General features: G+C 46.5%; 1 protein-coding gene across 3 annotated transcripts in view; it reads right to left on the bottom strand.

The window, feature by feature from the left end:
• LOC119169203 (uncharacterized) overlaps nt 1-16,371 on the bottom strand; it is a 341,045-nt gene that overhangs the window by 249,144 nt on the left and 75,530 nt on the right. For all 3 annotated transcript variants that reach the window (XM_075886230.1, XM_075886226.1, XM_037420316.2), the window contains exon 5: nt 8,999-9,061. In XM_075886230.1, the coding sequence (XP_075742345.1) occupies nt 8,999-9,061 (63 nt within the window). The remainder of the gene's footprint in view (nt 1-8,998; nt 9,062-16,371) is intronic.

Genomic DNA, 16,371 nt, shown 5'->3' with positions numbered 1-16,371 from the left:
AGAGCTGCGGGGAGGCGAAGCAACGGTTATGCTCACGAATTTCAGCAATGAGTACAAACATGTGAACAAAGGAACAACGGTCCCATACATCGAAGAAATTGTCGAAGCCACCAGTGCTTTCGCACTCGCCGATTCTGCGGAACCTGCTCAGAGGAACCAAGCCCCTCCCATAGCTTTCGATGTGAATCCCAGACTTCCGAACCATAAGCAAGAACAGCTCAAGGCCCTGCTCCTGCAATAAGAAGATTGCTTTTCGTTGTCATCGAAAATTCGGCAGACCCCAATCACGAAACATCGCATCATAACCGAATGAAACGCCAGACCACTCCGTCATAGTCCGTACAGGGTTTCGACGCGAGAACGTGAGGCCATGAAGAGACAAGTTGATGAAATGGTGCGGGATGACATTATCCAGCCGTTCAAGAGTCCATGGGCATCCCCCGTGGTATTAGTGAAGAAAAAGGATGGGACCGTACGTTTCTGCATCGATTATCGCCGCCTGAACAAAATCACAAGAAAGGATGTGTATCCTCTCCCACGAATAGACGACGCACTTGATCGGCTCCATAACGCCACATACTTTTCGTCAGTGAACCTCAAGACTGGCTATTGGCAAATCGAAGTCGACGAAAGAGACCGAGAGAAGACGGCGTTTATAACACTGGACGGCCTCTTCGAGTTTAAGGTGATGCCCTTCGGTCTTTCCTCAGCGCCTGCAACTTTTCATCGCGTTATGGATACAGTACTGGCAGGATTGAAGTGGCAGACTTGCCTTGTGTACTTGGACGACGTCGTCGTGTTTTCCTCGAGTTTCGAATTCGACTCTTCGGCGCCTTGAAGCTGTACTTCAAGCCATCAAGACGCACAGACTCACACTGAAGCCAGAAAAGTGCAGATTTGCGTGCGAGGAGCTCTTGTTTCTGGGGCACGTTATTAGCAAGTCTGGAGTTGGTCCCGATCCACGGATAACAGCCGCCATCGCCGACTTCCCGCCGCCCACTGACAAGAAGGCGGTGCGCCGATTTCTGGGCCTGTGCGCCTATTATGGGCGGTTCGTGAAAAACTTCGCCCGCATCGCCGATCCTCTCACTAACCTAACCAAGGCCGACGTAGAGTTCAAGTGGGAAACGCCGCAGGAACACGCTTTCCAGGAGCTTAAACATCGCCTCCAGACGCCTTCGTTACTTGCCCATTTCGACGAATTCACCGTGACAGAAATACACACTGACGCAAGCAGCATAGGTCTTGGCACTATTCTTGCGCAGAGGGCTGACGGACTTGAAAGGGTTATTAGTTACGCCAGCTGATCGCTATCCAAAGCACAAGCATATTATTCCACAACAGAAAAAAAGTGCCTCGCCATCATCCAAGCTACAACAAAATTTCGCCTCTACCTCTACGGCAAGCCCTTCAAAGTTGTGAGTGACCACCACGGCTTGTGTTGGCTAGCTTCCTTGAAGGACCCTTCAGGTCGCCTCGCACAGTGGAGCCCGAGACTTCAAGAAAATGACATTACTGTCATTTACAAGTCCGGCAAGAAACACTCCGACGCCGACTGTCCCTCTTGTGCGCCTGTCGACCAACCACCAGCCGACGACCCGGATGACGACAACTTCTTGGGAACAATAACTACCGACGACTTCGCTACACGACGGTGGGCCGACTCCCAAAGATATTCAAGCGCGCACTTGCGTCATTCTTCCTGCGAAACGGTCTTCTAAAAGAAAAACTTTTCAGCGCTTCGAGCTAAGTACCTTCTTGTGGTGCCTTCAGCTCTGCGACCGGAATTCCTGCAGACCCTGCACGACGATCCGACGGCAGGGCACCTCGGTGTTTCTCGCACGCTCGCGAGGATACAAGAAAGGTAGTACTGGCCACGTCTTACCACCGACGTCACTAGTTATGTGAGGACATGCCGGGACTGTCAGCGACGCAAGGCACCGCCGACAAGGCCAGCGGGACTTCTGCAGCCAATTGAACCACCTTGCCGACCTTTCCAGCAGATTGGTATGGACCTACTGGGGCCGTTCCCGACGTCGGCTTTCGGAAACAAGTGGATCGTGGTAGCTACCAACAACCTCACCCGCTACCCCGAGACAAAAGCCCTTCCCAAAGGCAGTGCATCCGAGGTAGCTAAGTTGTCCGTCGAAAATATCGTCCTACGTCACGGCGCCCCAGAGGTCCTTATCACCAACAGAGGAACGGCATTTACTGCCAACTTAACTCAAGCGATCTTAGCATACAGCCAGACAAACCACCGCCGAACGACAGCGTACCACCCACAGACCAACGGCCTCACCGAGCGGTTTAACAAGACGATCGCCGACATGCTGGCAATGTACGTCAATGTCGAACACAAGACGTGGGACGCCATTCTTCTGTACGTGACCTTCACATACAACACGGCGGTGCAGGAGACGACGCAGATATCTCCTACAAATTGGTCTCTGGAAGGAACCTGGCAACGACGCTCGATGCTATGTTACCCAGCATCACCGATGAAGAAAACCTCGATGTGTGTAAAGATCTTCAGCGTGCCGAAGAAGCCTGACAACTCGCGCGCCTCCGTATCAAGAACCAACAGACGACCGACAGTCACCATTATAATCCTCGACGCCGCTTCGTGGAATACCAGCCCGGCGAACGTGTTTGGGTGTGGACGCCGATACGCCGACGTGGACTAAGTGAAAAGCTTCTGCGACGGTCCTTCAGACCGCACAGGGTGGTTCAACGTCTCGGCCCACTTGATTATGAGGTTGTCCCCGACGGCATCACGAACTCTCAACGACGCCGATCGCGACCTGAAGTCGTCCATGTCACGCGCCTCAAGCCGTTTCATGCGCGTTAACAAACTGAAACAGTGTTTTTTTTTGTACTATTATTGTATCGTAATTTATTCATTGTACTTTCTTGCATTATTGCTGTACCTTCTTCTTTAGTTAAAGCATCGGGACGATGCCTTTTTCGGAGGGGGGCAATGCCACGTTCCATTTCCCAAGCTTTGTTATCGTTCCAAAACACTACACAATTCTTAGCACAAACCGCGCCTGCAGTTTTCGAGAAGCTTCCGGACTGTAGTAGACCATTTCGATAAGATCACGCCGATTCTGTGAACTGTACAGATTATTCTGGAACCTACACCACCGCCAGCGATAACGCTAGAACATTCGACGGCAAGAGTATAAATGCCGACGCGCTTCGCCGCTTGTCAGTAGTTGATCGACGACCGACGCTCCGTTCGCCACTATCAGTTCAAGACTGCTACTTTAATCGGACTCTCCGTTTACCGGGCACAGGTTCGCCCAAATAAACAGTCAAATTCCAACACAGTCTCCTGTCTTAGGCCACGTCACGACCCCGTGACAATATTGTACGCGGAGGCTGCGTCTTTGAAGTTACGCTTGGAGGGCGTGATATTCGTGGAGCTACTGACACAGACAATGTGCGCCCAGAGAATATCTATATATGTGTCTTTTTATATTATAGACCAGCAAGTGATTCTTTAAATATTTGATGTGATGATGATGTTTGATGTTTTGTGGCGCAAGGGCCATCTAATGGCCAAAGAGAGCCAGTTCATCTTACTAGAGATATGAACAATGATTGTGATGAGCGGCTGTATAAGGGCCTTAAGGTTCCTTGCGCTAAGGCGGGGAAAACCGTAGAAGTAATAAAATTATGACCATGCCATCAAAGGTGTGTGATGTTAATGAATGACAAAAGCTTGTGATGATAAAAACGATGGTGGACATGTAAGGCATTAGCACACGTGCCTCACTCGTTCACACCCTGCGTCCAAGGGCCGTGAGGCAAGTGCTTTGTTAGTGTAGCCACCGCAGCGGAGACCTCTCTGGAGAGGTCGTGCTTTGGAATGCCCGGGTATTTGATGTTGCCATGTTTCATTCCTCATGTTTTGTTATCGGCCCAATACACAACACAATTCTCAGCGCAAACCGCACCTGCAGTTTTCGAGAAGCTTCAGGACTGTAGCGGATCCTTTCGATAAGATCACGCCCACTCCGCGAACTGTACAGATTATTCTGGAACCTCGACACCGCCAGCTATAACGGTAGAACATTCGATGGCAAGAGTATAAACACCGACGCACTTCGCCACTTGTCAGTAGTCAATCGACGGCCAGCGCTCCGTTCACTGCAAGACTGCTACTGTAATAAGACTTTCTGTTTACCGGGCACAGGTTCGCCCAAATAAACAGTTGAATCCCTACATAAAGTCTCCTGTCTTCGGCCACGTCACGACCCCGTGACATCTGGTGGAGGTGCTGCTTCGTTTATGTACCGGCCGCCCCCGTCAAGCCGTGAACCCAGCCCACGTCGCAGAGAAGACACCGACGCCAACCAGGAGCAGAGAACAAGCCACCGACAGCAAGGTCTACCACCGGAGTACGGGCTCCTACAAGACAAGGTGCGGAAGACCCAGGCCATGACCTCAACTGCCGCGACAATGACAACCACAGCGTCCCAGCTCCCGATCGTCATGCATCAACCCAGGGAACCACCAACTTTCCATTGTTCATCGTTCGAAGACCCGGAGACCTGGCTAGAAACATACGACCGTGTAGCCGCCCTCAACCGCTGGGACAATGAAGATAAGCTCCGTCGTGCGTTACTTCTACCTGGAAGACACCGCAAGGACCTGGCTCGAAAATCGGGAGTCCGCGCTTGAAACGTGGGAGGTCTTACGCAGCGCATTCCTGCAAACGTTCGCAAGCCTCGCTCGCAAAGAGAGGGCCGCTGCTTTACTAGAGACTCGGGTTCAGCTATCGAATGAAAATGTTGCCATTTTAACAGAAGAAATGACCCGCCCATTCCACCACGCTTACTCAGACATGCCTGAGAAGAAAGTTCGTTTCCTCATGTGAGGGGTCAAACAGGAGTTCTTCGTGGGTCTGATGAGAGATCCACCGAACACCGTCCCAAAAATTGTAGCCGAAGCGACCACTATCGAAAAGACCCTGGACATGTGCACCAGACAGTATAATCGTCGCCTAACTCCAGATTGCGCTGCTGCTCAAGCCATTGACTCCAAAGCCCTACGTGAAACGATCCAAGCGATCGTGCGAAAAGAGCTGCGCAAGCTGTTGCCTTCGGCGCAGCCTCAAGTGGATTCGATCGCCGACACTGTGCGAGAAGAAGTTCGGCAATCGCTTTGAATTCCCCAAGCACCGCAGCCCGAGCCGGAAGCTATGAGCTACGCCGCTGCAGTGCGCCACAACGCTCCTCCCCGTTCCCGCCAAAATGCCACCCCATCGCACTTCCATCGCCAGATGCCACCACCGCCGCCACTCCCACCGACGTCCTAACATTCGCCAGCAGGCTATCACAGTGCGCTGAGGAAAACTGACGTTTGGCGTGCACCTGATAACCGCCCCCTCTGCTACCACTGCGGGGAAGCCTGGCATACATACCGCTGTTGCCAGTATCGACAGATGGGACTGCGTGGCTTCGCCGTCAATGCACCACGTCTGCAGTCAGGGGAACGGCCATGTGACATCGCCGACTACCTGACAGGAACTCAGTGAACACCACGAAATCCTTCCCGTTCGCCGTCGCCCAGCCACCGCATGTCATCGTACCATCGGCAATACTCTGGCCCAACTCGGGGGCAATGCCAAGTTCCATTCCTCAAGTTTTATTATCGCCCCAGTACACTACCACAATTCTCAGCGCAAACTGCACCAGCAGTTTTCGAGAAGCTTCAGGACTGTAGTAGATCATTTCGATAAGATCACGCCCACTCCGCGAACTGTACAGATTATTCTGGAACCAACGTCACCGCCAGTGATAACGCTAGAACATTCGATGGCTAGAGTATAAATGCCGACGCACTTCGCCGCTCGTCAGTAGTTGATCGACGGTCGACGCTCCGTTTACTGCTATCTGTGCAAGACTGCTACTGTAATCAGACTTACGGTTTACCGGGCACAGGTTCGCCTAAATTAACAGTTGAATCCCAACATAAAGTCTCCTGTCTTCGGCCACGTTACGACCCCGTGACAGTACGAACCTCTCTTAAAAAAGCTAACAATGATTTATGTGTAAAAAGTGGTTCCCTACCGACAAACATTGCAGGATGAAGTGGTATCTGCTATTGGTAGAGTAATGGAAAGTGTTGTCTTCTTGCCGTGTGGATCAGAACGTAAAGTACGGTGAGCGCTTCTTCACATCTTTCAGACAAAGGTGGATCGCCACCAGACAAAAAGAAATGAATGTATTGTGTGCGTATGTTCTGTTCTTAATCTTGTATTACTTCTGTGTGGCCTGATTTTGATACTGGTGGCCAGTGATCAAGTTGCGGCTTGATGACATGCAATTTATTACCTGTTTGTGTGTCCCATGTGCTTTGCCAAAAACCCCCCGAGCTTTCGTTTTAGAAAAGCTTGCTAGACGGGTGCAGGAATGGTATCGATGTATTGCTAGCCGTTTTGTTGGCACATCCAGCTAGCTGGTCCACCAGAATGTTGCCTTGTATTTCGCGGTGCCCTGGCACCCAGCAGACTACAACATGCTGCTTGGATGGGTACACTGTGCATAGGAGTGAATAAAGCGAGACAAGGACAGGGTTTTTGTGCTTTTTAGGCGTTTTCAAAGCTTTTACTATGCTTAGGGAATCTCTATATATTATTGCATTCTGTAGTTTTATTTGTTTAACGTGTTGAACAGCCGCAAGTATTGCATAAGCTTCGCCGGTGAAAATGCTTGTATCAGACTGCAGACGCCGGCTTCCGAAAAGGATGGGCCGACGGATGCGTACGAAGCAGAAGTGTTCGACTTTGAAGCATCCGTAAAGAACTCAGGAAATGTGTATTTATGTTGTAGTTCAAGGAAGTATGTCTGCATATGTGCGATTGGAGCATGCTTCGTAACCTCCAAGAAATACACGTCGCAATCTATCGCCTGCCACTGCCACGGTGGCAGGCATACTGCGGGAGCCACCAAGCAGTGTTCGAGTGGCACACCAGTTTCCTTCGATAGGCCCCTCACATGGAGTGAGTAGGGCTGTCTCATAGAAGGCTGTTTTTCAAACACAGCAAGGCTTGACATGTCATTGATTGTGGAATGTGATGGGTGATCCTTGTCTGCATTTACATAAAGATAATATTTAGAATAAATGTAACAATGTAATGTGAAAACCCTGAGGGTATAATAAATAAATAAATAAATAAACATCTCTGTAGGTGGAGCAACCATTCGTTCGATTCCACGCACAGGCTTTCCACGGGGCTAGTGCGAAAAGCACCCGTAGAGAGGCGGATGCGTAGATGATGATTTCAAGTTATTCAACTGACTCATGCTCCAGCTTTGCGCTACTACTGTTAAAATAGAGAAGTATTCATTTTGAGCAAGCCTGATAACACTTGCCGTTGTGCCTAGTCACTGCAAAAAGAGAGACGGTTCAACTTCAGCATTAGTTATTAGGATGAACCAAATAACTCCTCAACTATTCTGCGAAATAAAATAGGCAGTGCGAGAAGATTCTCTGTGACTTTGAAATAAACAGTTACGGTAGGCTTCACTTACACATATCTGTGTGTGCATAGCCAACTTTGTACACTGTGGACTGTTTTTTCCCGTCGCCATGAATTTCCGTATCAATTTCAAATGGACAACATCACTCTGTGCACCGTGTATACGTTCTACTTGCGAGTGTTTATGACGAACAGGGCTGAAGCAAAGATGAAAAAAGCTGGCCATCTCCGTTGCATGGAGAGCTTGTGCAATATCACCCCGCGTGCGAAGTCTGCTGTCGACTGCTCCTCAGGAAGAAAGAGAACGCCCACACTTATTTCACTTGGCAAAGGAGCATGAAGAAGCGCCTAAAGATTGCAAGGAGGAGAGGGGCTGGCGCTGCAGCTGTGAACCTTTAAGGCATGATGGCGAGAGTTGGCATGCGGGAGCATTAGCGTGCACAGGGTACGGCCGGGCTGCATTTGCGCGCTCACTTCTTATGGCCTTCGCATCGGGTGTAGTACATGCCTCTCGTTGCTACATTGGGGGTGGGGGGGGGGGGGGGGGGGGCTGCGACCCTGACTCTCCTTCGCTCCTCCGTGCAGCGCCCACAACGCCAGCACATGAGTTCGGGCGCGCTTCATCACTCGCCACGCGTTGAAAAACAATTTTGCCTACCCATTGAAGACACACGAATGGTTTATGGCATTGCTCATACCCGTTGATGTTGGGCTTGGACTTATATACCTCTGAAGAGGGCACTTAGCTGTCAGTGTCAGGAGCCCCAAACTGCGAGCATGATCATACATAGCTTCTTGGGGACAGAAAGCGCCATGTCACACACTCCCTAAAAACTTTGTCTGGCTACGCTGAACACTTTTTTTCATCACATTCTATTTGATGCAAAAGAAACATGGCCTTTTTCTCTTCTTTCTGTGCATCTGCGGCAATTTTTTGAACACATGCGTGGTGCTTGCTTTCGCGATAATATTCAGATGCCTTTTGCTCTTCTTTCAGCAATCGCTGCACCTTTTTACATTTTGAACGATGGTACGACAAACGCGATCTTCCAATTATAGTAAGGTATCAACCCGCGCAATGAGCGTCGCTGTTTATTGTTTGCGTGTAAACACTTACTGCTTTTTGTTCAGTGAAAGCATCTTGTGAAGTTGAAATATCCAGATGTCTCGTTGGTCTCCGCTTTTCGCTTCCTTGGTGTTTAACATAGAGGCGAAACTCGGAACATTTAGCAGAGTGGTGAAAAAAAGAAACGCGTCAAGTAAAATGTGCTCAACGAAATGAACGCTATCTTCAAATGTGCTTGCCAGGCCCGTCACTCCGTCGATTTCTCTCATTCTTAACTAGACGGCAGCACATGGCTCTAATACATTGCATATGACGGCTTTGCAAATGCAGCAGTTGCAGCATGGCGCTGATGCTGAGAACAAGTGTGAAATATATTGCAAGCTGAAACTTGCAAAGATATGCAACCTAAAACCCCATCAGAGGAGGTAAGAGCTACAGCTTACCTTTTTAATTGGGCCAAACACCTCAAACTCTCGGCGCAGCTTTGACTCTGAGGTGTCGTAATTCTGAAAAAGCACAAACAATAAAATCAGTGCCGAAGACTCCAGGTAACAACCCCCTTTACAAAAACAGTCCAACTAATACCAACAATTCATATTACATGCAGAAGTTATTTTTCTTCATTCTGCATAACATTGCCTTTGTTTACACAATTGAAAATATGGCTACAAAAGAGTGGTACTGATAACTTCTGTGGCTGTCCAATACAGAAGATGCATGTAAGGCCACTTACAAGTGAAGCAGCTTTGATGCTTCACTTACATAAATTACATCATAAATTACATATTGGCTACAGAAAAGTGGTACCGATAACTTCTGTGGCTGTCCAATATAGAAGATGCATGTAAGGCCACTCACAAGTGCAGCAGCTTTGATGCTTCACTTACTTAATTTACACCATAAACTATATATCTAAAACAAAAGTGCTTCGTTCAAGTTCAGTATATTTCCTCGCCCACTACATAAACATGTTTGACACAGTGCCAGATCACTAAAGCCCGTGGTTACATCAGATGCACAACTTTTCAAAGTGAATGACTGAAAATATAGTCCAGGCTGAGTAGCGCAGAAGCACAATGACGCTGCAGTGACAAAACACTCCTGAGTAATAAACATGATCACCGGTACTTGCTTGATTTGGCTACAGGTCACAAATGTTGCAAGCCTCCTAAGTTCTCTGCCAATCCCATAATTGGAGCGACACCACATGCACGGCCCTGCCGATTTCCAAGTATACCCGCTGACCCTCCGTAAATCGCCCTCCGGCACTTGTGAGATTACTCTAGCAAAAAAATTAAATACATAGGAATAATAATAATAAATAATAACAATGTGGGTGTCTCGTTATTTATGAGAAGTACGTATCAACAAATGTAACTAGTAGTAAGATTCTTTACAACAGAGGGGGCACATATTCCTACAACCAGATCAGTTCGCATCTCTTTGCCTCTGAGCAGCACGCAAGCGAGTGAGTCATATATACTCAATCATCAGGACGACGAAATTGCAGCTCTTTACTCTGAATTAGTGGCTAATTATATTATTAGTTCATTGCTTGTAGCTAGCGTGTAATTGTTACCTAACTTTAGTGAGTGCAGCCTTTTATATTAGCTAATGCTCAATGGAAATGTCCACATGCTCTGGTGAGCATCCTTCAAGGTGTCTACCAATTTGTTTTTTCAAAATTCCCTGACTTCTCCAGGTTTTCCATGATGATCTAATCAAATTGCATGACTGTTACGTCTTCTACCTTGAGACCCTCGAGTGGTAATGAAAATCATGTGCTCTTATAGAATAAGTAAATAAATGTATCATAATTGCTTAGAAAGTTCTGAGCACGTGCAGTGAATATGAAAAAAACATGTAAATATGATGATGATGTTGATGTTCCATAGTCCTGAGGAAATTGGAAAACTCCAACCAAAAATTATATTCAGAAAACCGATGTTTAGAAGGCAGACCGGCTCCTTCCTTAGAGGTAAGAAAGCCAGAATGTGCAACGCTCATTATATACGCTTGCTCGCCTTGCACGAGAGATTTGTTGCGACCCGTCGCAAACCCTGGCAGTAAAGAAAGGGCAATGTCCCAGTGGAGCAATTGATGTGCCCAGCTGTCTGCTGAATGTGCGAGAATTCGAAGAGGAGTCGCTGGCGGGAATTCCTTCTTGCGAAATTTCTGCTTCGCCGGGTCGACGTTGTGGTCAAATCGCTCCCAGTGTTCTGCTACTGCGCTCTGTTGGCTGTTCAGTTGACAGAGGTTGTTTTTGTGCTGTCACATCCTTTCATGGAAATTCTTGGTTTCTCCAATATAGTAAGCGGGGCAGTCAGCCCATTGGATCCGGTATAAGATGCCTTGAGATTTCTCCCCAGGCCTTGATCTTTAGGGCGATTGATGTAGCTGCCAATAGTGGTGGATGGCTTGTATGCGATGTTGACCCCTGCTCTTTTCAGCATGCGGGCTATTTTTTCGCTGGTGCCGGCAACATATGGGATCGACCTATGCTGTCAATGCGGTGACACAAGTGCTGCATTTTTACTCATTTAAAGAGCTCGGCAAATTAACGCTTTTGTGTAGCCCTTAGCACTCACGTCACTGATAATTCTATCCCTTTTCTCCTTCCGTTATTGTGGTGACGAAGAAATTCTTTCGGCCCTCTGAAAAAGGCTTTGCACCACAGAGAGCTTGTGATGTGGGGTGGTTCGAGCTGAAATGGAGGTAGCATCCTGTTAGGGTGGGTTTACTGAACACGGAAAAGGACAGGTTCTAATGTTGCCTTCTTGCTAGCACATCTAGAAAAGGGAGAGCCAAATAGTTCTCTCTTTCTCCTGAGAACTGTATATCAGGCTCAAAAGAATTCAGGCATGCGAGAAAATTGTCGGCCCGCTAGACTTCACCACACAGAAACAATCATCACCACACAGAAACAATCATCCACGTAGCACACAAACATCTTGGATTTGAGGTCAAACGCGGAAGGTGCCTGCTTCTCAATGTCCCCCATCACAAGCGCTGCTACTGTTGCCAACATCACTGCCCCCATGGCGGTCCCACTGGTCTGCTTGAAGAAGGCGTTGTTAAAAAAGAAATAGGTGCAGGAGAGACGAAGTTCAAACAGCCGGCATACTCTATTAACTGAAAGCGGTGTTGTGTCGATTAGGGTGGAGTCGCCATCAAACGCCTGGTAGGATTACGATGTCCCTGTCGTTCTTCAAATATTTGACAGCCGAGTGATTCCACGAGAGATCGACACGGGTTCATTTTATATTGTTCATTTTATATTTTGTGCACATACCACCCAATAGCCCCAAAGTAAACTTCGTTTTTTATTAATTACATAGTTTAAGAAGAAAGAAATATTGAACTTATTTTGTACATATGGACTATTATATCTTCGTCTAAACAGGGGCGAGACCGGCAGGCAGCACACGGTGGCTAAGTGCAACAAATGTTTATTCGGTCACACAACCAACTGTTTCACAACCAGGAAGGAAAAGGGGCGGTTGCTTATATACATAATCGAGCCACTATCACACTGAGCATTGACGTCACGATGCCCAACAGTCCGAGTCTGGGTCACCGCTGATAGCAAAGCGCGTCTGCGTCAGCCCCCCTATGCACAAACACGATAACACAACAGAAACCAATTTCGTCCCTTGTCATTTTCAAAAGTTAACGACGATATAAAAACACAAATATTAGCTTGATGAAGAGGATTTTTTTTCTAATAAATGTATGTGTAATGAAGAGTGAAGCAGCATAGTTTGCTTGTGGGCTAAAACAAACTGTTTCTAAAAAATGTCTGAACAGGTGACATTTTTATAGGTTGTTTGATTTGAAATTTTTTTCCTCATAAGCTAAACCAGCAAGTGTTTCATAACTTGCTGACCAATTACAACATAATGTTTATAATATTGCCTGTCAATACCATTGCTGTGCCTCAAACACATCATTTTATAAATGGCCCCAAACTTTCAAATTTGTTGACAGCAAAGCCTATTTAAAAATCAATATTTAAAAAACCCACCTTCGATTTTTCTTGAAATCTCACATAACGTTCCTCACAGATGATAGAAAAAGAATATTAAAAATAAAATATTGCATTAGCTTATTTGCAGCGACCATATTACAACTGGAAGTTCCAGCTTTTCGAGCATGCACTTAGGCAATACACACGTGAGAAATCGGGTTTAAAAAGGTAGACTTGGGCTTCCGAGTTGTTTGAACAGGGCCATACTTACAGAGGAGAAGCAGATTGTACTCCTAGAATACAGCTGTCATGTCAGGTTATGATCAACTGTAGTTAAGCGCGATGCCCTGACGCTGTGGTGCAATCTTGTACGCGTTTCGAATTCGGACGAAGGCGTTCCGTTCGTTACGTCAAAAAGTGGGTGGTCCGCATCGCTCACGAGGACGATGGAAAGCGAACAGCCAATGAGCAAAATAAAGGCCTGCGTCACAATTTTTATGTCGGCTTGAGCACTGCATAGCAAGTTGACAAGTGTTTCTAACATGTTGAAGAATGCTTAACTATTATTGCTCACTACTAAATTGTGTTGGCACTAATTTTCAAATGTTGAATATGGAATGCAGAGCAATTAAAACATATTTTTTCTGTTATTGTTTTGAAATGACGCTAGGCGGTGCCACCATTTAGCAGGACATTTAGTGTAGGCGCTAGGAACAACCCCGTTTCAAGCAATTGATCTACTCATGTCTCCTTCACTACTTAAATTCGAACGGGTTGACTTTTGAAGCCATTGGCTCAGCCAAGCGAAATCAAGGGAGAGGGCACCTCAACCGGTAGCCAAAAAGAGCGTCTCCTCCGCATTTCCGAGGCTCAGCGCGCGATGGTGCTTGCCTTCATGGAGGAGCATCCCCCGTTCACAGCGAAAGCCATTGAGCTGGGGCGTGGCTTCACCAACACTGACCGACGGCGGCTGTGGCAGGAGCTAAATGACGCGCTTAACCATGCAGGGCCTGCTCATAAAAAAACAAATCACTGCATATCCACGGAGTGAATGATGATGAATGGGGCGAAGTTTGAAAGAGTTTCATCAGTAAACCATAAATCGTCCGTTCTTCCTCTTTCGTCCATCTGTCTGTCTAGGACAACAGACATGGACATACTGACGGGGTGGCTACGACAATAAAGGAGGAATTGAGCCACAACGTAAGTGCATGAGGCCTGCTGCGATCCTGCAGCTATCAAAGAGGCACAAATGTGAGCGACCGTTGAATGGTTCGGGCAATTTGCTCTTTAACATTGGCAAATATTTCTAGGCCACTGGTTTGCTGGCATTCAATCATATGGTCAAGTTCGTCGCATAAGATAAGCACTGTTCATTTTGATGGACAAAAACATTGTCGAAACTCGTTTTCAGTCGACTATTCAAATGCATCATTTACCTCACTTCATCGTCTCTGTTCAGCTGCAGAAGCTGCAAAGGCAAGACGAAAAATCGGGGCAAAGAAAAAAAACGCCATGTTCACAAAGTGTCCGGATACTGAAAAAGGGGTGAAGCGTCTACATTTCGACCCAATCCATGCCGCCTCACAGCCATTTCAATCCATCCGTTTCATTCCGGATGGTCTCTTCGACCGTTCCTTTGCCTTTTTCCGGAAAACGAACGAAAACAGACAAGTGATACCTCGGCTCACGTGACATAGAACGTCACAGTATTCGTCACAGCTCAAATGGGCTAAATCTATGCGACTCGATGGAACAGAATGCCTCCATGAGAATTTGGAATGCGTACAAGATTGCACCATTGGTTGACAGTTTGTATCAACCAAAGAACGGCACGAACATATATTCGTAATTTTCATTCAAAAGCGTTAAGAAATATCAGTGCATCTTCATGAGCTGAATGACGGCAAGTCGGTGAATCTATAAGTCCGTGATGTCTACGTTGAAGTCACCGACTAGTATAAAGGACGGACTGATGAATGGACGGACACACGCATGGATGAATAGGTGGATGTATGCATGAACGGACGAACAGGTGGACGTGTGCACGGCTGCATTGACAGATGTATGAATTGACGTGTGAACGATTGGACAGGCAGACATACAGATGGTGCGGGTGATCATGTATTTTGCTGTCGTATAGTTGATTACACATAAAGTCGGTTGCTTACACACATGTTATCATTTTTTGTTACGTAGTGTTCAGTTTTGGTTATGGTTTTAAGGGGCGTGATGGGCACCAATTAGGTTGGCCCTAAGGACCTTTACCCCTAAAAGTTGGCATCGACGGCGATGACCTAACGAAGGTATAAAATAAATATCATAATCCCAACAGGGTTAGAATCCCAGCACTCTGCGTGGCAATAAAGTCTTCTATCACAAAGCCATGCAAAGTACCGGAACTATTTTTTTTTCCCAAGAAGATGTTTGTAAAAAGTCAATTGTAGTTGCAGTGCTGGCTATCCAATCTTATAAACCGCACATACATAGTACCGTCATACAGCCGTCATGTCGGGTTAAAGACAATTGCAGTAAAACGCCATCTACAGAAGCTCATTTATCTAGCATTGTCCAGGGCCGCCATCCCCACTGGCGCATGCATTACATATTAGCTTAACACTTGTGGCATTGCTAATACCAGTGTTACTGATGGCATCGTTACGTGGCAATAAACATGCGTCTTTTTAGCATATGTCTGTGCGTACATTTGTACATATCTATAGCGTCATTTCGAAACGTTTCGCTCAATAAAAGAATTACAACATAGTCACCCTCCCTCCGCTTCGAGTAACATGAACTCCTGAAATACAAAAAATCTGCTTTATTTTATTTTTTTTTTAAGCAGACAAAAAACATCCATATCGCTTAATTTTTCACCATCCGCAGATCTGCCTACTTGAAAAACCACGTTCAGCGGCACCGAAGCATGATTGCATGTAGTCTCAGGCGGTGTGGGGCGCTAGTTTCTTATGACATTTAGGCAGGTGTTTTGAACAGGTGCAAAATCATTCTGAATTAACAATGCTAGCACTAATTATATGATAAGTTAGGAGCAATTACGATGCAGCTTCGGCATTGCAACACACAGAAGAGTCGCAAACAGGGGTCCCTTACAAGTGATCCATGTTCCAAATTCTAATGCCACACAATAAACTTGAACCCACCAAGTCTGGTTATTCGGCACTTCCTTTCACTTTAGTTTGCTTGCACTGCTGCAAACAAAATGCTTTAAAGCCACAAGCCATTTTTTTTTTTTTTCGGGACCACCAGTTCTTTTTTTTTTTTTTCTGTTCCATTTTTTCACATGACAGGTGGCGACCATACATAAGCTGCAATGCAACACAAAATGGAAAACGTGCAGCACCTGCAATTGGCGCAGCAGTCCACTGCACTAATGCGTGGCCAACGTCATGAGTGGTAACCAGTGACCACTTCAAATTCCACTGGTGTACTACGAATCATCATCTCCGTCAACTACACGCACAATGTATACGATACAAGTACACTCAAACCACAATATAACGTGGATATAACGAAATATCAATTATATTTAAATAAGTGATAGATACTCTTGCAATAGACACAGTGTCAGGAATAACTTTAGTAATGAACTTTCAGATATAACGGACTTATTTTCATGTAAGATGCATCTTTGTTATAATAAGGTTTGAGTGGATGTGTGTGGGAAATCGATAGGTTTGATTAATCAGGTAGGCTTCCAGAAAGTTAACAGCGCATGATCCTCTTGGGGCCCCAGACAAAGAGCAGGCATATGAATTTACGCAATTTACGCCGTCAATCATGTCTTAAATGTGAGGTAACTCAGACGCGCAACAAAGTCTTTTGAAA

The sequence above is a fragment of the Rhipicephalus microplus genome, chromosome 2 (assembly GCF_043290135.1).
Source record: "Rhipicephalus microplus isolate Deutch F79 chromosome 2, USDA_Rmic, whole genome shotgun sequence".
Classification (NCBI taxonomy): Eukaryota; Metazoa; Arthropoda; class Arachnida; order Ixodida; family Ixodidae; genus Rhipicephalus; species Rhipicephalus microplus.
The sequence above is the reverse complement of the archived record's forward strand: the minus strand, read 5'-3'. Positions and strand labels throughout refer to the sequence as shown.